Source organism: Felis catus, chromosome B2, assembly GCF_018350175.1.
Source record: "Felis catus isolate Fca126 chromosome B2, F.catus_Fca126_mat1.0, whole genome shotgun sequence".
Classification (NCBI taxonomy): domain Eukaryota; kingdom Metazoa; phylum Chordata; class Mammalia; order Carnivora; family Felidae; genus Felis; species Felis catus.
Genome location: NC_058372.1, coordinates 75,239,653 through 75,260,147, shown reverse-complemented (window position 1 = coordinate 75,260,147; position 20,495 = coordinate 75,239,653). Strand labels below are relative to the sequence as shown.

Here is a 20,495-nt window from a genome sequence, read left to right as displayed (position 1 = left end):
CCCTTTGGTCAGGGGAACACATGGACGTTTAAAAAAAACACATTCCAAGAAACACACCATTTGAGGAACATCTGGGAGGAAGAAAGTCCCTTATGGGTCCATATTAGGGGCCCACATATTTGAGCACATCACAGGCTGGAGAAAAAGAAAGGGGTACAGGCACATTTCCAATGTACTTGTGCCTCTGAGATCATCGGCATCTGCTATCTCAATTAGACTGAAACATCGCTAGTCTTAATGCTGACACCAGGGTACAGAAACATAGTCATTATCTACAGACCCTGTCAGTAATAAAGGGAGATGTGCTTCCCAGGTTGCCGGAACTTCCCATGTACTAAGTGTAATACAGGAATTACGCTTAAGGTCTTCCATGGCCAGATTTTAACTACCCTGTTTTGTTGACTGTAAAATAAGAGGATTAGAAGTGATCACCACTAAGATTCCTTCTAATATGGATATAATTAATGGTTTTATTTTTACAAAGTTATTTCACATTGTTTTCCTTTCCACACACAGTTCAACATAATTGGACTCAACATACTGGCCCTCTTGGTTTTTTGCTTATAAAAAATCCTATTAGACAAATTTCTTTTCCTGTTCACAGACATGCTAATTGCTCCCCAAAGCCCAGACCTTCCTCTATGAAGCTTTGACATCCCCACCCTCACAAAAACAGAATCACTCCTCCTCCTAGACTTCTAGAACATATGACTCATTTCTCTCAAGACTTTACACTTACTGCCGAACTTGAGAACTTCACCACCACTTGGGGATTCTTACTCATTTTGTATCTTTCCCCAACATTAAGCACATTTTGCAAAGAGTGAGCACACAAGTGACTGAAGTGATGTGCCTGGTCCACCGGTGCCCATAACGGGGTACACAATCCCCTGTCCTTGTGCTGCTTGGAATCCCTTTCTCTTTCGCCTTGCCTTATGCCCTAAACATTAACCTCATCCTTTCTAAAGGAAAAATAATGACACTAACATATCAAGTGTGGGGCGTACAATATTCTGTGCTTGGTAATTTACCTTTCTCGAGGCTATTTGTCAAAATGTATCAATAGCCTTGGTATTCTGTGACCTGATGATTCTTCTGATGAATTTTTATCCTGCATATGGAGGTACAGAGCAGCTTGTGATCACTATGCCAAACAGCAGGGGATTGGTTAAATAAGTCATGGTATGGTTACATGACTGCATATAGTGCAGCTATTAAAAATCAGTTTTCCCAACTGGCACTACTGGAATTTGGGGCTGGTTATTTCTTTGTTGTGGGAGATTGTTGTGTGTATGTAGTATGTTGCAGCATTCCTGGACTCTACCAACTAGATGCCCTCCGTTGTGATGATAAAAAATGTTTTCAGACATAAATGTCCCCTAAAGTCATTGGAACAGGGTGGAGAGGCAGATTGAGGTGGCAGACAAAAACTGGTTTAAACTATTTGACACACAGGGGTGCCTGGGTGGCTCAGTCGGTTGGGCGTCCGACTTCGGCTCAGGTCATGATCTCACGGTCCGTGAGTTTGAGCCCCGTGTCGGGCTCTGTGCTGACAGCTCGGAGCCTAGAGCCTGCTTCTGATTCTGTCTCCCTCTCTCTGACTCTCTCCCTTTCATGCTCTGTCTCTCTCTGTCTCAAAAATAAATAAACACTAAAATATTTGACATACAGAATGTGCATAATATACTAAGTAGAAAATGTAGTTATAAAAAGTTTAATCAGTATGTCTACATTATTTAAAATTTTTTTTCTAATGTTTTTTAATTTATTTTTGACAGAAAGAGAGAGAGAGAGAGAGAGAGAGAGAGAGAGAGAGAGAGAGAGAGAGAGAGAGAATGTCAAGCAGGGGAGGGGCAGAGAGAGACAGAAACACAGAATCTGAAGCAGGCTCTAGGCTCTGAGTTATCAGCAGAGCCCAACATGGAGCTTGAACGCATGAACTGCGAAATCATGATCTGAGCTGAAGTCGTTTGCTTAACTGACTGAACTATTCAGGAGCCCTAAGACTACATTATTTAAAAAACAAAATAAAAAGATGAGTGTGTATAAGTGCACACATGTGTGTGTCAGAGAGTGAGACAAGGAGATAGCTTTATTAAAAGAAGGTTTTCTCCAAAAATGACTGTTTTGAAAGGGAAGGGAAAATACCTATTAAATTTATATATTACAGGGGTGCCTGGGTAGCTCAGTCGGTTGAGCATCCGACTTCGGCTCAGGTCATGACCTTGCGGTTCATGAGTTCGAGTACTGCATCAGGCTCTGTGCTGACGTCTCAGAGCCTGGAGCCTGCTTCAGATTCTGTGCCTCCCTCTCTTTCTGCCCCAACCCACTCACATTCTGTCTCTCTCTCAAAAATAAACATTAAAAAAAAATTTATATATTACAAAATGTTGTCCAGAGGTCAATCTCAATGTCAAGCTATCCTGCCCCTCAAAAATCATTTTGCAAAAGCTGAGAACTCACAGAGCTAGGGCATTCTACAGGGATGGGACCTCATACATAACACTGTTCAGAGGTCAAGAGAGAGATAAACGAAATTTAATTTGGATCCCAGTTTACATAGTAATTAACTATAGCTACTACCACACATTTTTGCCTTCTGTTTCCTCTCAAATTTCTTAAGAAAAATAAATGTGTGAGATTTTGCTAGATTTGAAATGTTGTGAATGGAGTCCTAACTACTGGACATATTTGGATAAAATTCAAGTAAGCTGTTTTCTGTTCAAATTTTATATTTAATGACATGGAAACTTGACTGAAATAGAAACATCCCATAAAAGTACTTCTAGTGTACCTGTGTTTTGCAATTCTATTAAGTTTAGCAATGTGGGTAAATGAAGAGATACATTCCCTGGATTGTATGAGAAAATAAGCCAACATAGTATCTTGTTCACTGTTGTGCCCCTGTGTAGAGAGGCACATAGCAGAGCTCACATTTATTTAATGAATGAATCAATGTTACAAATACGCTAATTATGGGCTAGGCACCTACACAAACTGTCTCACTGACCCCTGTAGCCAAATAATTCTATGATGTAGGTAATTGATATCCTTATTTCTACAAGCGGAAAAACTGAGGCTCAGTCAGATGAAATAACTTGCCCAAGGTCACAAGGTTAGTAAGCTCCCATTATGCAATGATTTTTCTAAGAATTTCATCTGTTAATATTATCTAGATAAACTTGGAGGACAAGCATAGCATGCTCGCTGAAAATCAGAGTATTAGATCATATCTTAGCCTCAATATCCATCCTATCTGTCCCTTCTTGTTCCACAAGGACTGAGTGGAAGGCTGAGACCTAATCCTACAGAGTAAGGTATTTCACTTGCTTTAACTACAAAATTTAGAAGGATTTTTAAAAAGATATTTACAACCCAATAATTACTTTAATATGTTCAGGTGTCACATTTTGTCATCAGAAACTTTATTACTAAAATTAGGAGTGATACAGGAAAGTCAAGGTGTAGGAAAGTATGGTTTAATACATAAAAGATGCCCTTAAATACTAACTAAAATACAGATGTGACTAATTAAAATAACCTTATATTAAACTGAGTTTTTACTTTCCTTTTTTGTATGGGACTCAACAATAGTGCTAAAAACCCACCAATAAGCCTTTAAGGCTGGGTTTCTCATAAAGCCTCAGAATATGGTAACATTCCTGGTAAACATTCCATACAAGCATGGCCTTTTTGTTTTCCAGTGAGGGCATGACACGAGTCTCCAGGGAGCGGCAATCATACAACACTAGAAGTCCGTGCCAACAGAGTGCCTCAAGCAAGGACAATTACGTCTCCAAGAAGAAGGAGGAGGTTAGCGAGTAGAGAGAGCGAGCACCCAGGAGCACGAGGGGAGGGCAAGAAGAGAAACAGAAGGAGAAGAGGGAGGATAAAGTAGGCCGGAAGTCAGAGCGCCATCACTTCTCTCAGCAAGCTGGCGAGCCCACTCACCTGGTGAGTGCTGTTAGAGCCAGGCATCCAGATATGAAAAAAAAGGGGCCTTTCCTCACCCTCAATATTCCAGCCTATGCAATCCACCAACCCAAATTATGTAGACCAAAACAAAACAGAATGAAACAAAAGAAAACACACTTTATGTTCAGAGGCTGTCAACACATTTCTTTTTACCAAGTACTTCTTAAATCAAGTTTAGCTCCTACTGAAAGTCTAAAAGTACAATGTCTGTTCATGAAAATAATAGCAAATGGATCCTCTCGTACAAGGGAACTATGTTCAAAAATAACTTTGTCAAAACGCTGTCGGAAACATTTTTTTTTAAAACAACCCTACAGTTAAAAAGCTTAGCAATGCTGTTTAAATTCTTTTAAATGTTTGATCAGGAAAACAGGAGCTCAGTTAATGCAGAAATGAAACGCATGTATGTAGAGTTCTTCTAAGCCACAATTCAAATATCTGAGGTAGGGCTTCAGTTTCCAAAGCAGTTACACAATCTTCTCCAATCCTCACATTAGCCTTACGAAGTAAGTAGGAAAGATGTCATGATTTCATTTGGAAGATAAAGAGACAGGCCCACAGAGCTAAGTAATTTTTGAGTAAGGTCCAAGCTGGTGAAGGGTAGAATGAAAACCAGAATTTAGGCTTTAGGCTTTGTGGTACATGCCGCTTCTAACTTTCCACTTTCAAAAGTGTGAAAAAGACGCTTGAAAACCTAGGAATTTGTATTTCTTTAAATCATGCTCTAAACTGTCGTATGGCTACCTAAATACAAATACTTTCAGGTTTATGGTTTGAGTACGTAAGAAGACTCAATACTTCAAGGATAAGTGAGTCAGGTCATCTTTAATTTGTGAATGTTATTTATGAAGAGAGAGAGGGGAAGAGGATGGAAGACAGGAGGGAGGAAAAACGAAAGGTGGCCATTCATTCCCACAGCAAGGACGTTCGGAAAGTAGTCACAAGAAACGGAGTCCCAGAACAGCTGAGTTGTTGACATTTTTAACTCGAACTTTCAAAAAGCCTGGAATTTTATCTGTCCTGTACAATCTTAAACATATTTACTTCAGATATTTTGTGTGAAGTCCTTATGAAGTCCTGAATTTCTTAAACATAGCTTTGGATGACTACAGATATGCTTTACAAAGTATGACAGCTCCTCCAATTCACTCTTCCGAACACTACCTTCAGAATTTCCTGCTGCTTTTAACTCTCTTTAGGGGAGATAGGGCATATGCCCATTTCAACTATCTAATTTCAGCTGACTGTGCTAGGCTTTCTTCAATGAAACAGATTCCCATGCTTTCTCATTCTACCAGAGTTCAGCCTGGCTCGCACTTTTCTATTGCCTATGCCAGCATTCCCCAAGGTGCGTACTGAGGACCACCAGTATTAACAGCTATTAATGACTTAATGTAGACAAACAAAAATGAAGAAAATCTTAACTGAACATACATAAGGAAGCCCCCCTCTTGAAAAGTTACAAAGGCTCTAAGAAATCTTGTAGTAAGGAAATATATTTATTTTTGCTTGATCCATCTTATCACATTTATTTGATTTGCACGCACTATAGCAAGAAAATCTTGAATCATCAAATTGGCTATACTAGGTCATTTTCAGTGAAACTCAACTCAGAATAAGTAACACGTTAAAACATAACGTCCAGTATATATTTTATCAATACATGTATGATGTCGTGTTAATCTTACCAAACAGTATTTCTTTGGGGGAGGGATATTAACATTACTTGCATTGAGGGAATTATTGATTAGTTTATTTTTTCTTTGACGGGGCTTCCTGGCTAATTAAACACTCCAATCAAAGGAGATAAGGCCTAGACTGACTATACATTTTTGAATATTTAAGTGCAGAGCTAACACCAGTTTAATACCTTTTATCTTTAAATGCTAATTTCTCCAACTGGCTTCTCCAAATTATATCATCCTCTGTTTTATTGAAGAACATCAGCTTCACTTTCCTTAAAAGAAAAAACAACAACAACTCAAAAAGAACTATTTCAGTTACATTTAAAATATGCATGAATGGAAAAATCTAAACGTAAACTGGCATGAATGTTTTTTAGTGCCAATTAGGTAACCCAAAGTATCAAAAATAAAAGAATCAAGTTAGTAAAACAGCTAGGACTAGAAGACGTAGGGTAAGGAAATGATAAATGAGGAAATGAGAATACGTCTATTAAGGTCCACTGAGTAATTAATTCAGAATACCTTACACTAATCTAATAGCCTCATAAAGGATAGTAATTAAAGATAAAGTTACATACCTGAGACTGGGTATGTTAGTCAAAGCATAATTCAGTATTTTAACCATTGGTGTGAAGCCTGTTCCAGCTGCCAATAAAAAGAGATCTTCTAATTCTTGGAACTGGGATATTTTAAAACTGCCCTCAGGATTGCTTACGGAAACAAAATCTCCTAAACAATGAAATATAAACTAAATCAGAAGAAAAAAAAAATCAGGGAAACTGACGTTAGCCTAGCTAAATTTAGAACACTGAGGAGTAACAGGATGAATTCATAACTTTCAGACTACATCTTAGTCTTTAAGGTATGTAAGGAGTTTGGGGAACACTCATTAAGCCCCCAAGTATGTCTGGATTATATCCTTATAACCAAATTAATAATGAGATTTTATGACACTCATTTCCCAACATTATTTTCCCAAACCATCTGGAATCTCTAATTTACAAACCACTGACAAGCACTTAAGTACAAATTCTCAGTAAAGGACTGATTGCTAAACTAAATTATAAGCACCTCAAAAGCAGTGTCTATGTATACCTGTCTTACACAGTACAAGGTGGAGAATATATACTCACTGCTTACATATGGATTCTTAGCCATAGCAATAAAACTAGTAGGAGAGAAAATGGAAATAGAAAAGTATTCTAAAATCTTACGTTAGTAAATGTGCTAACTTCACCTTCATGAAATCTTTGAAAAACCTATTAAAACAACAGCTGTTCTGAATTGAACACCTATAAAAACAAAGCAAGATCAGAAACTGTACTTAGAGCATGCTGCTTCTCAATCTAGAATAAAAATATTTGAGCAAAACATATTCTGTAGTGCATTTTTATATAACCACTATGTACCACTCAAATAAGAGAACTGCCTTTAAGACATTTCAGAAATTTTCAATGTAATTTTAAAAATAGAAAAGTTAAACATGTTTTAAAAACAATTTCAAATAATTTGCTTTATTTCTTTAAATGCTTGGATGTTCATAATTTTTCCTTCTTGTCCACAGCGGGATAGTAAGGATCTTGCAGTAACTGATGAATTAAGTATTAGAAGGTAACAGAAGCTCCCCATTATAGTTCAAAAGGACCATAAGATCAGAACATCTTCAGGAAAAAGTCAGCTGGTTGTTTACTAAAGATGCCTCACAGAATGACATTAACTTGATAACTTCTGTCAACAGTCCAGTCCTTCAACGTCATAAAACTAGACTCAGGCAAGATACCTGATTTTAATCAAGTTCACAAGATGTTAAAAGTATACCGGCCAGAACAACAATTGATTTACAAAAGGCTATCTGTACCTAGTGACCTGAACATCACACACCCCTTCCAGGGCATCATTCTCAGTATCAGAACACTTGGAAGGCCAAAATAATCATATAAGAGTTGCTTGGTGAACATGGAGTTGAAACAAAGACGTGGATAATTTTATAGCGTAGCTCATTTAAGCCATGACAAGGCTTTCATGAGTTATCACTATCATGCCTGTGTGTCCCTCCAAGGGACACAGGTATTGGGGCCATGCCTAGCTCCCCTGGATGAAACTGAAAAAACACTCATCTTATTCTTTGGGCTTTCCCTTTCATGTTCTAGGCTAAATCTCCACCCTGCTCTGTTCACACGATCTCTATTAAAAGGTTATAATAACACTGGTTCAGTTTCCACATGCTATCTATAATATCACATGTCAGGCTACCACAAGATGATAGTCACCTTCACTAGATTTGCAGGGATTCCAAGATTCTTTAGGTTCTGATTCATATTCAATATTTTGATCTTTGTAACCAAAGAGGACTAATCATATCCATTATGTAGAGACTGGCTTAACTTCCAGAAAGCAACAAATTTTCTTTATTTCCAAACTTTAATGACCTATCTCACTGGCACCTCGATGTTACTGCTAATGCTATGTTAAAAACAGGAAGGGCACTTTTACTGTCAAACAAAAGGCAGTGAAAAGTTGAAGGTACAGAAAAAGGAATAGAAACAGGAACAGGGGTCTTGAAATCACAATAGATTTCATCATAGTCTTTTTATTAATTCTTTCAAAGTACACTTATTGAGAGCCTATTATGTGCCAATTGCCATGCTGAGGTATAGGAACTATAAAGATAAGGAAGACAATCTTTACCCTCAAACTCAAAGTTTTGTAAAGAAGGAACATTATTTATTCTTATCTGAGAACTATGAACAAAGTGTTAGTTACTGAGGGGTTCACGAGAAGGGTGGCTTCATAAAAGAAGTGGTATTTTGTTTGGGTCTTTAAAAAAAAAAAAAGGTACCTGACAGGTAGAGGAAGGGCTGATGGGTGTCCTACGTGAGGCAACTGCATGTACCTATGAATGAGGGTGACAACCTTGTGGAACTCTGAGTAGCATAAGTACTTTGTATTTATACGAGTAGTTACAAGAGAGATGCAGCTGGAGAGATCATGAAAGTCTTTACAGGCCATGCAGAGGACTTAACCGTTAAGTAATGGACACCCGTCAGATGTCTCAAAGCTGCAGAGAAACATGATTAAATTTCTCCTCAGGGCAGCTTGGAAATGCAGATAAACAGAAACAGAAGGACTCCATTAGAGGCGACTGAGAGAGAGCAGTTAGAGGTCATGAGGGATGATGAAGGCTTGATCCGAGAAGGTGGCAGAAGGGAAGGAAAAGAAAAGATTAAAAAGCCACTGGGAGGTAGATTCACTGGACCTTAGTGGCTGACTCGATCGGGAGGGAGAAAATGGGAAGATTCAAGGATAACTCAAGCCTCCCGATGGTGTAAAAAATGAACTGTGATGCTATAAATAATAAAGATGAGGAATATGGGAGTAAGGGTAGATTAGGTGGGACAAAAAGAACACGACTTTGGTCTCAGACAAGTTGAGTCTGAGATATTTGATAGACTCCCACATGGATATAACCAGAGGATAAATATAACACGGGCTCTTATCTAGAACAGAAATGAGGTTTAAAAAAGAATACGAACCAATCTGAAGCTGATCAAGCTCTGGTGTGAAGAGTCCAGCAGGATAGATTTTGATCAAAAAGTAGATGTATTTATTGTTGAGAAGAACTGGTTCCTTGAACTCTGAGAGTAAGGAATCAGATACAGGTGTATATGGCTTCACAATTTCAGTACCTGGAAAAAGTCATGACACAGAAATTCAATTTTAAAAATCTCAAAAGCCCTGAATAAAGATGAAACATACAAATATTATGATGCTATCATTACATATTGAAAACTGTACATCTAATATGTATATGATTCTAACTATATATTCTCCCTAGAGATGCACACACATACTATATACAGAGAACATGTAGTTAGAATCATATACACATTAGATGTATACACACACACACACACACACACACACACACACACACACCTGAAGCCTATGCATGCTGAAATAAACTTAACAAATCAATATTTTACCCATCATATAAACAATGTACATTTATTATGTGCAGTATGATAGGGACTCATGGTAATAAATGTAGACATCCATCTATTCCATCAGCATATAAACTTTGTAATGGGCCACAAAAAAAAAAAAAAAAGACATCAAAAGTTTACACAGAGGTGTAAGAAGGTACTTACATAACAATTTTAATTATGAACCAAATTTTTAACAATGGTTACAGATGGCCATTGGGATTATTGGGTTAAGAAACGGAAGAATTTCACTTTTTACTTCATACATTTTGAGCTGTTTTAATTTTTTAATATATATTGCTTTGGCAACTGAAAGAAAAAATGTTAATCCAACTACTTCCAACAATATACTATTAAAAAACACGAATCTAATAAGAATTTGTGTTATATTTTAGCTAGCCAAATTCCAAAGAAAGAGGAGTCCCCACACATTTTTAAGACCAGCATTTTATACATGGCTCCTTGACATCTAAAAATTGATCCACCCGTAAAATTATAATACATCGACAATGACCACACTGGGAAGACAGCAGCTACTGACTGACAGCCTGGCACTGGTGATGGTGAGGAGGGAAACTTAATAGTGCTGTGGGAACCTACTGTACCTACCAACCCCCGGCTGGCAGTCTGCTAGACTGACTGCAGGGAAGACTAACTGACATGAGAATGTGACCTTCTGCAGCTTCAGAAGGCCAAGAAAATGTTAGAAGGATAAGAAGGGTATTTGAAATGAGTAAATGAAGTAACTTTAGGATGAAAATGAGGGAGAAAAAATTCAAGTAAGGACTATCTTTATAGAACTTCTTATACTGGCAGCACATGTAAGGAAATCATTTCTAATTATCACTCATTTTCAGTTTTACACATTCAACTTCCGAAATGACACAACCATACGTGGTTACTAAGAGATACTGGGATGTGTTTCTAGTGGCTTTCTCCCTGAAGGACCACTTAGGCACTCCCTCCCCTCTTTCCCTTAGTGTTCTCAGTAATAAGTAACCGTGCTGGTGGAACTCTCTCTCTGACCGGCAGTTTCTTCGCTCCCTACAGTGATAAGGCAGGGCTGCGGCTCCAACACGCAGGAACACTGCATCTACGAACCTAGAACCTGGCTATTAGTCAGTTGCCAGAAGCATTTATTAATAACCTAAATGGTTACTTCCTAAAAGGATTAGTACTGATTTGCAACTGCTAATAAGGAAAGAAACGGTTTCCCCAAAACGTTTATTTACCTTACCTGTAATAGTTAACTTGAGGTAAACATGTTGCCCAACTGGCACCTGAAGATGAGTGCTTGGTGGCAGCATCAGGCAGAAAAGCTTCGTATCATGAGTAACGCCTTCCTTGGAAATTAACCGGCACTTTCTGTAGTATAAACCTAGAAAGTGATTCATTTTCTCTCATTGATAAATAAATTAAATAAAGTAACACTAGACTAAGTGAAAGCACAGATTCAGCTTCTATACTTAGGCAAGCTCAAATTTCACTAAAATGCCTACATGCTTTAAAAATTCATCAGGGGGCCCCTGGGTGGCTCAGTTGGTTGAGTGTCTGACTTCGGCTCTGGTCATAATCTCACGGTTCATTAAGTTTGAGCCCCATGATGGACTCTGCTGACAGCTAGCTCAGAGCCTGGAGCCTGTTTCGGATTCTGTGTCTCCCTCTCTCTCTGCCCCTCCCCCACTCACACTCTGTCTCTCTCTCTCAAAAATAAACATTAACAATAAATAAATAAATAAAGAAATAAATAAATAAATATTCATCAGTAGTTTGAATATCTGAAAGTTGGAAATTTTTTCATTTTATTTTCTGAGATATCTATTTTTAAAACTGTAAATACCTCTGTAGTTTGAAAAATGACTTCACTAAGTCTTATTTCCTCATATCTGTAATTATAACATATTAAAAGCATTACATTCTAAGAAATTAAAGCCTAACTTATTTCTTCTTAAATTCATTTTAATAATTTCATCTTTTAAGCCTTATATTCACAGCTATACAATTAAATTACAGATGTGAAAAATATTTGATAATCAACAAATCTACATTCTAAAGTCTTTTCTTACCAAATGGTCTTGAAATTCAAAGTATTTAAGGTTTAACAATATCAGTACTATTAAATAATTTGGAAATATTTCTTTGATAAACACAGGAAAAATATACATTCTATTTCTCTATGTTTATGTATATATGTATATAAATTATATAATTTTAACTGTTAAGAAATGATTACAGCAAAACTTTTATATATAAGGGTGTAAGTTTTCATTATTCAGAAAATTAATTTAAGAGAAAAATGAAAATTCCCAGTTTGTGGTACTAATATATAAACAAATAAAAAGAAAAAAAGTATTTCTATAAATTTTGAAAATATTTGAAATTAATATCCCAAGCTCAGGAAATATGATTTGTACATAGAACAAACTAATATCATTTAAGTTAGAAGAACTTGTTATTGGAATTCTGGAAGCATTAACATTTTCACTTACAAAATTCTTTTTTGGACATAAATAGTACACCAGACAGACTGATGATGCTGGTTTGTTTTGTTATTTCCTCTCTTATAAAACAGCATTTACAGAGATGGAAAGGAATTAACTCTGATAATTTCTTATCCTAATTGTTCTCTCACCTTTTTTTTTTTTTACACCTAAAAATATTTAAGTAGGTACAGATTTACTCAAGATTTTAGGGGTGAAGGCCCAACACCTAATAATCAATAGTGAGTGGAAAACTGAAATTCACTTATAATCCTAAGAAGTCATTTTGGCCACAGTATCATCCAATTTCTCATGTTCCCTTGTCCCTGTGGGCCCTAAAGACCCCAGTCACTAAATCTTTCCACTTGCTTCCACAGTAGCTCAGCACGCACCTAAGTTTCGAGTATAGCACTGCACACCAAAACCAAGGGGCACTCTTTGAGTCACCTCATTCTAGTGCCAGGGCATAGCTTGGACCAGACTACAGCTAAAGGAATCACTGTAAAGTTATCCTAGAGCACCTAATCCAGTATTCAACTGACAAAGGATCAATGGACATAGGCTTACCCACAAGGAGAAATGCAGGTTCAAGTGATCTCCTTGTCCCTTCCTTTCTGGGACTCAGAGTGAGAATACAATCAGAGATCCATGTACTATATGTCTAAACATTTAAAAGTTATAAATCAGATGAATAACTGTTAAATAATGTCCTAGCAGGTGAGGTTTAAATTCAGGATTCTTGAATTTCTCGGAGTTCCATGCAGGAAGATGGCAGAGGATGGGAGCTGCACCCCCACTGACTGGCTATGGCCTGCCCCCCTTCTCCTCTCACCCCCCACCCTGTGTGACACTGAGTGGAGCTTTATGTGGGTGTGGATACACATCCCCTATGTTTAAGCTCATCTACTTGCTTTCCTCATAAACAGCCTTGGCCACTCCTTGAATGCAATTGGATCTGAGGACATGTGAGCATGAATTCTGGCTCAGAGTGCAGTGTTGAAGGAAAGAGGGTGAACAGTAGGTGGACATTTCTTGGCCCTGCACACTTCTCATCCTATGGGAGGGGTGTGACTGGAAGAGAGCCACTGGGGAGTTTTCCAAGTCTGGAGTCCAGGGCAAGTGCCTGTCTTGCCTAGGCCTAAGGGCCTTAGTGCTTTCTTATAATGAAATGTAATCATGCCCTTCTGAAAACTTTACTGATGGATGAAAAGGTTCATCCTCTGATGACAATGCCAACTCTAGTGTCTGCCAGAAAGGATGTGCTACAGGAAGTATGCATCTCTTTGATTATATTTAAAACACAACAAAACCCTGGGTTACAGTAATTTACTGACACTTCTTGTTAGAGTTCATAGAGTATTCTTGCTATTTAACAACAACGAAATAATTTCAACATCTTGCCTATAAGTCTGCTATAATTTCAAAGAACATCCAGATTCTAAAAATTTCAGAAACATTTAAGGAAGCTTTTATCTTTTAATTATACTGAAGAGAGAGACAGCATAGACAGATGGCCCTGAAACATAGGAGGAAAAAAGACTATGAAGCAGATGTGCTGACTAGTTCAGTCTGCACAATGCCATCATTTAAGTGTCAGGTTTTTGGCTTCGTGAGCATAAATAATTAGACAAGAAAATGAGAAACTGAAGTAAATATAAGATGGTGAAACAAAAGCATGCGACAGAAAAGTTTCCATCCCAAACACCTCACTTCTTTTAATAACATACATATGATATCACTCAGGGTAATACTGAAATACTAAGGCCAATATGATAATTTGGGCATACTCTTTCCTTCTGGTTGAAAAGAAACATGAAAAACACGTTTCTTCTGTTCTTCTAAAGAAAAGAATTTCACAAGGCTAAAATCCAGATGAAGTCTTCAGTGGGAGAAGGAGCAGAGAGAGAACCCTGGTTTACGAGTTCACACCGCCATCAATCTGGTCTTCGACTCCTACTCCAACTTAGCATACTTTTAAAGCACCTATCCACTCTTATTTTCCCTACTGGAAACAGAGGTTTGTAGAAGGTAAATAGCTTGTGCAAGGTCACAGAGCAGCTGGAGAAGATGTGGAAAGAGGCAAGAAGTTATTAATGGGTTTCTTACCCCAGTTCATAAGCTTTGTTCAAAAAGTGCGAGAACCACTGTTCAACACTAGCTTATGGCTCTTATGGCTCCTCCCCATTCTAACTATGTCAGTACAAGCACAAATTTATAGATTATCCTTCTATCCTTTACAAGTTCCTACTATATAATGTACAAATTAAGGAATCAGTTCAGCAAGTCAAGATTCATCCCACATATATCTCTTTTTGAATATCCCCATTCTCTTCTGTTTTGATCGATGATACTTCTTCTTAGCAATCATTACTACTTTCAATCACCTAAATGTCATTTACTTACCTCCTAATTTGCTATCTATCTTTACTCATCGATTCCTCCCAGATCTTCCTGAACAACATAGGGCAATCAGTTAGTGGGACTACATACTTAAAAATGCAGTCTTGGGGGAAAAAAACAACCCAAAACATACTAACATCTATAATACTTAAAAATATATGTACGTACTAAATACGTCCATACAGGAAAAAACCCACAACTTACAGCCATTCAATCCAACAGACATTTCACTTAGAATCTGTCACAGTTCATACTGTAGGGGCCTTGCTAGCCATCTGTTTGTGCCAAGACAGTAACCTTGATGAGCAGTGAACCTTGATAAGCAGTGAACCTGACTGCACAGATGATGTTTAGAAAACTTGAGTATAAACTATTTTCAAGCACTGTACAAATGTATAACATTTTGACTACTGATAAAATAATTCAAACTTATGAAGTCATTAGAATATCTTCCTATACTGAAGAAATAACAAATTTGAGTTATACTACTTTTCTTTTTTAAGCTTATCTATTTATAAAATAGAAAGAGAAAGAGAAAGAGAAAGAGAAAGAGAAAGAGAAAGAAAAGAGAAAGAGAAAGAGAGAGAGAGAATGCCAGGCAGGCACAGGGCTTGATGTCACGGACTCATGAGATCATGACCTGAGCCAAAATCAAGAGTTGTACACTTAACCAACTGAACCACCCAGGCGCCCTGAGTTATATTACTTTTAAAAGAGTTACATAACTGCATTTATTTTGTTGTTTTTAAAAAATTATTTAGGCTTTTCACCAATTTTGATAAAACTTGCACGTAATCTCTAGTAGTACAGTTTTAATATCCTCGCCCAAACCATTCTTGTATATATGAATAAGGATACATTCACAACCTGTCTTCCAATGCTAAGGATGACAGTTATCTGTGGGCATACATCTGTGTCTTCATGTACTGGGGTAAGACACAATGAAGCAGAATGCTCAAAAACTGAGAATTTTCATACATAATTGGTAATTTAGTAATATCAAACTGACAATAAAACACAGATTCCTCTGTCTTAGCTGTTAAAAAAAAATCCTAAAGTTATACTAAAATGTTTTACTACCTTAGACTGATGAGAATTAAATCTTTCAAAGTGAGGATTTTGTGGAGTTAAACAGTAACAGTGAACAGTAGTAGAAAGGTGGCTCTTTCTCCAAGACTAGATTCAATGGAGTCTCAGACCACACACCATTTAGCAAGACTGTCACTAAACTGGAACACTTCTATACCCATCACCTTTCTTCTCTCGTTCCACAACTAATAATGCAGCCAGCACTGTATACTCAAGTACCTGAATCACCTGAATTCTAAGGTTTTAAACTTCTTCCATTTATCTCTTAACACAATAAATAATTTCTTACACAGTTACAGTCTGCCCCATCTATTCTGTGTTTCTTCAGATTTCACGTTTGGGCCATTTTGATAGAGATGAAAATAAGACAGCAAGATGCGAAAGCATTCTATGGTTACTGAGTATAGGACAATTTCATGCCTGTTGGGTAGAGGAGATAATTTAAGAGAACAAAGCACAAGAAGTTTTTCTTTGCTATTTTCAGTATTTCTTCATTTCTAGTACTTTTGAATGCTTATTTTAGACAGCAAAGAAACATGGATGTACAGGCAAAATTTGGGGAGCAATGAGGAGGTGGTTCTTCCTATACCTTCAAGAAGGTCTGTTCCATTGAGAGAGCAAGCAGCTTGCCTGCAGAATCATGGGCCTACAGAAAGTCTCAATTAAATGATTGCTTACAGTATGTCAACAAGCACATTTATGAGTACAGACAGTACCTCAGTGTGTGTGTGTGTGTGTGTGTGTGTGTGTGTGTGGTTTTTGTAGTTAAGAAGCTATTATGAGGTGCACCTGGGTGGCTTAGCATCCAACTCTTGATTTTCAGCTCAGGTCACGATCTCATGGTTTGTGGGTTTGAGCCGTGTCATCGGGCTCCACACCAGGCATGGAGCCTGCTTAAGAATCTCTTCCTCCCTCACCCTCTGCCCCTCTACAACCCACATGCATGCTCTCTTTCAAAAAATAAAAACTAATAATAAAATTTAAAAATTTTTAAAAAGAAGCTGTTATGAAAGTATAGGTCAAACCACGTAAAACTGTCAAGTTTCCTAGGTTAAAAATAGAGTATCAGCAATTTCACATAGTTCAACTTACATTAAAAAGACAGTTACAGATTCAATAAATATATTTAACATAAAGGTTTATAAGTGGCTACTGACATCACAATTATGACAAAAATTTAAAAATTCTTTTTTACAATTTTGTATCCCAATATTCATGTACTGAGTTGTTTGTTGGCAAATCTTTAATACTAACTTTAGTGATCAAAGTCCCCACAGTAAAGGTAACTGCATTAAAATAAAATTTTAGGTTGGGTATAGAAACAGTAACCCAATTACCTATCAGTTTCTGAACCTTGACAGACAAACAAGTTCCTCACCATCACACACACACACACACACACACACACACACACACACACACACACACACAACTATTTGCTCATAATTGTCATCTTGGGGGGAAAAGTGGGAGGCATCCAACTTATAAGTGGTAGTCTAGTCCCACTGATAAACAGTTTAAAATATCACCTATTACATTTGGATTAAAGGCAAAAATGAAGTAGTTTTCTCTTCCCTAATTATGTTCTTTGCTCTATTTTAATCTTTTGTATAAGTAAATTCTAGATTTGACATGAGAAGGTACTGCATTAAGTCTTCAACTTACATATCATTTCAAACAACAATTCTTTTAGTTAAGACATTTCAGTAAGAGGAAGCCAGCATGCTGGTATCATAAAGTCAATAATTTCAACAAACTGAAAACCTAGGAACCACGTGATGGACTATAAACATTTTATGTTACTGACAGCAAGTTAATCACAATAATTTGATGATATAAGTATTCAACTTTGCTAGTGAATAAAATAATCTACAATTTCTGTCACCATTTAAGGAGGGGAAAGGAAGAAGAAATTATCTTTGCTAATTCAGTCAAATAAATAAAAGTATCCCCTAAACTCTTAGTCATTTTCCAAGGTGAAAAACTTAATTCAATGAAAAATACACGCACTGCTCCAATTTTAGACAAGAAAGCTAAAACTAACCATGGTGGTTCATGACTCAAGCAGAAATGTATGACAGAGACAAAAGAGTTTCTAGAAGCCTCAGGAAATTATAGAGAAAACCTGAGAGATACTCATTCTAACAATTTCCAAACAGAGGTCACTCTTAGTTCCTAGCGTCATTTATTTCTTGGGCTTGGCTTTTATCTGGTTTGCCATGATTTTTCAATCACTAGATAGATCATTTCAGGGGAAGAGATTTCACTTTAATAGTATCTCTTTTCATCATCACTATCTTTTATCTATTTTCTTCTGATCTGCTAGATCACACTATTATTTCTCTATGTTCTTTCTCCCTTCCTAATACCACAATAAAAGAATTCTATTTGACTTTTCCTCACTCATGGCCTACATTTTTCTTTCTCTACAACCTGCAAAATACCTAGCACAATAAGTACCTAGGAACAATCTGAAGCTCTTCCTGGAAAACCCTTCATAGTTTCTTATTACTTTTTTGAGAGTTACTTTCACAACACTGCTTGAAATTTGCTTCTTTCAGGGAGTCATTCACAAATTCATCAGCATCTGTTCACTTGGGGTTACCTCAGAATATGTTCAGGTTGTACTAGAGAACTGGCTGTTGCTAGTCTGTCTCTTTATAAAAAAGTACTCTTCAATCTCATGTCAGTGTACGTTCTTCCACTTGGGAAAATAATTCACACTGTGCCTAAAACAGCCTTCTAGTCACAACATATACTCAAAATAACACTGATACTTTACTGAAATTAAATATTATCCACAAATATATCTTTATAGTTTTAAATATTTATAATATTAAAAAAAATTCAAATATTTATTTACTTTTGAGAGACAGCATGGGGGAGGGGCAGAGAGAGAGGGAGACACAGAATCCAAAGCAGGCTCCAGGCTCTGAGCTGACAGCACAGGGCCCAATGCGGGGCATGAACTCACGAACTGGGAGATCGCGACCTGAGCCACAGTCAGATGCTTAACCAACTGAGCCACCCAGGCACCCCTATAATAATTTTAAATATTTAAAGATGCTACAGTGAATACATGCAGTTAATTCCTCCTAACTCCCCTAAAAAATAGTGAAGTTTTTTTTTCTTTTTTTTCTTTTTTTTTTTGTGGGGAGAGGAGGTTGTTTGATTGTTTTGTAAGGCATAAGACTACAAGGACCGAAAGAATGGAAATTAAAAAATGCAACAAAACTTTAGGAGCTGACAAGGTAAAGAGATAACTAGTAACTAGTAACTAGTATTGATTCAACAGACTCAATAAAGCTGAATCCTAAACTAGAAGTAAAGAAAGCCAGACTCAACTCATTTATAACAAAAAAAAATCCCCAAAGGCTCAGGAATTGGCAGGACCAATTATCTCTGGAATTAGAGTGAAGATGGAGCTGAAACCACCTTCCAGATGTTCTTATAAGAAATCTCCCATCTCTCACCCTTTATGAAATCCTGCCCTACTTATAATAGACACGTATTGGCCCTCTCGTATTCTGGCAAAATATTAGAAGTTTACTCTAGAGTGGGTAAAACAACGGGTCTCTGGATTGGGTATACGTTACAAGCCTGAACTATGTCCCCCTCAATTTTCCTATGTTGAAGTTGTAACTCATGTGTCTGTATTTGGGGATAAGTTATTTTAGAAGGTTAAATAAGTGAAAATGAGGTCATTAGTGTGTGATCCCTAATACAGTATGACTGATGTCCTTGTAAAAAGAGGCAATGAGGGGCACAGACACATGAAGGGTAGACCATGTGAGGATGGCCATCTACGAGTGAAGGAAAGAAGTCTCAGAAGAAACCAATTCTGCTAACACTTTGATCTTGGACTTCTGGCCTCTAGACCGAGAAAAATTTGTTAGGCCACCCAGTTTGTGGTACTTTGCTATGCAAATACCCTAGCAAATTAATATAGTATACTAGATAACAAACAAATAAAAGAAATTAAATTTACAGACACTCAGCCCACTTTCCCCATAAGACTTTTGAAATTTTGAGTGCAAAGTAGGACACTGTCTACTCTTAAGACTTTGCAAAATACTGGCATCGAACTTCTTCCAAGGAAGCGACCCATCCATATAGGTAATATTATTGTTAACAAGTCTCACCCACATGCACAAAGTTTCTAAGCAGCTTTTAGAGTTCCACCCCCAGATATATGAGCAGGTAGTCAGGGATCAAAAGACATTCAAAGAAAGCATCTAATATGGAAGACAAACTAAAACAAACAAACTTTGGGGACACAGGTTAAATAGGGAGAAGGAAACTCTAAAACTCTGTCAGTAACTCTTAAAAAGATAAGAGAGGCTGTGAAGAACATGATACTAAAACAAAGGAACAGAAATGAAAAGGGTTCTTAGAAGTTAAAAATATGATAGTAGAAATGAGTAAGTCAATAGAAGAACTGAAAGACACAGCTAAAGAAATCACCCAACAAAATATAGAACAAAAGGACAAAATTGAAAATAAGAGAGAAAAGATGAGCTATTTAGAAGACTTATTTAAAAAGGCTTCAAATAAGAATACTTCTTATTCTGGACAGCAAAAAACAGACTATGAAGACAAGGAAAATCAATATTTCCCAGAACTGTAGGTCTTAAGTTTCTATAATGAAAAATAACACAAAGGATAAAGAGCCAGTAAGATAAATGACAACAGACCCACATTAAGGCATATCATATTTTGAAATTTTAAAACTCTTGGATCGGGTCACCTGGGTGGCCAAGTCGATTTGCCTCTTGGTTTCAACTCAGGCCACGCTCTCACAGCTCGTGGGTTTGAGCCCTATGTCAGGCAGGTTCTGCACTGTCAGCATACAGCCTGCCTGGGATCCTTTCTCTCTCCCTCGC

At 37.1% G+C, this 20,495-nt stretch overlaps 1 protein-coding gene across 3 annotated transcripts in view; it reads right to left on the bottom strand.

Moving 5' to 3' along the window:
* The window catches only part of CYB5R4 (cytochrome b5 reductase 4), a 100,385-nt gene that overhangs the window by 9,841 nt on the left and 70,049 nt on the right, over nucleotides 1–20,495 (bottom strand). For all 3 annotated transcript variants that reach the window (XM_019830915.3, XM_019830914.3, XM_003986344.4), the window contains exons 11-14: nucleotides 10,881–11,021; nucleotides 9,194–9,346; nucleotides 6,239–6,389; nucleotides 5,846–5,932 (exon numbers count right to left, since the gene is read on the bottom strand). In XM_019830915.3, the coding sequence (XP_019686474.2) occupies nucleotides 5,846–5,932; nucleotides 6,239–6,389; nucleotides 9,194–9,346; nucleotides 10,881–11,021 (532 nt within the window). The remainder of the gene's footprint in view (nucleotides 1–5,845; nucleotides 5,933–6,238; nucleotides 6,390–9,193; nucleotides 9,347–10,880; nucleotides 11,022–20,495) is intronic.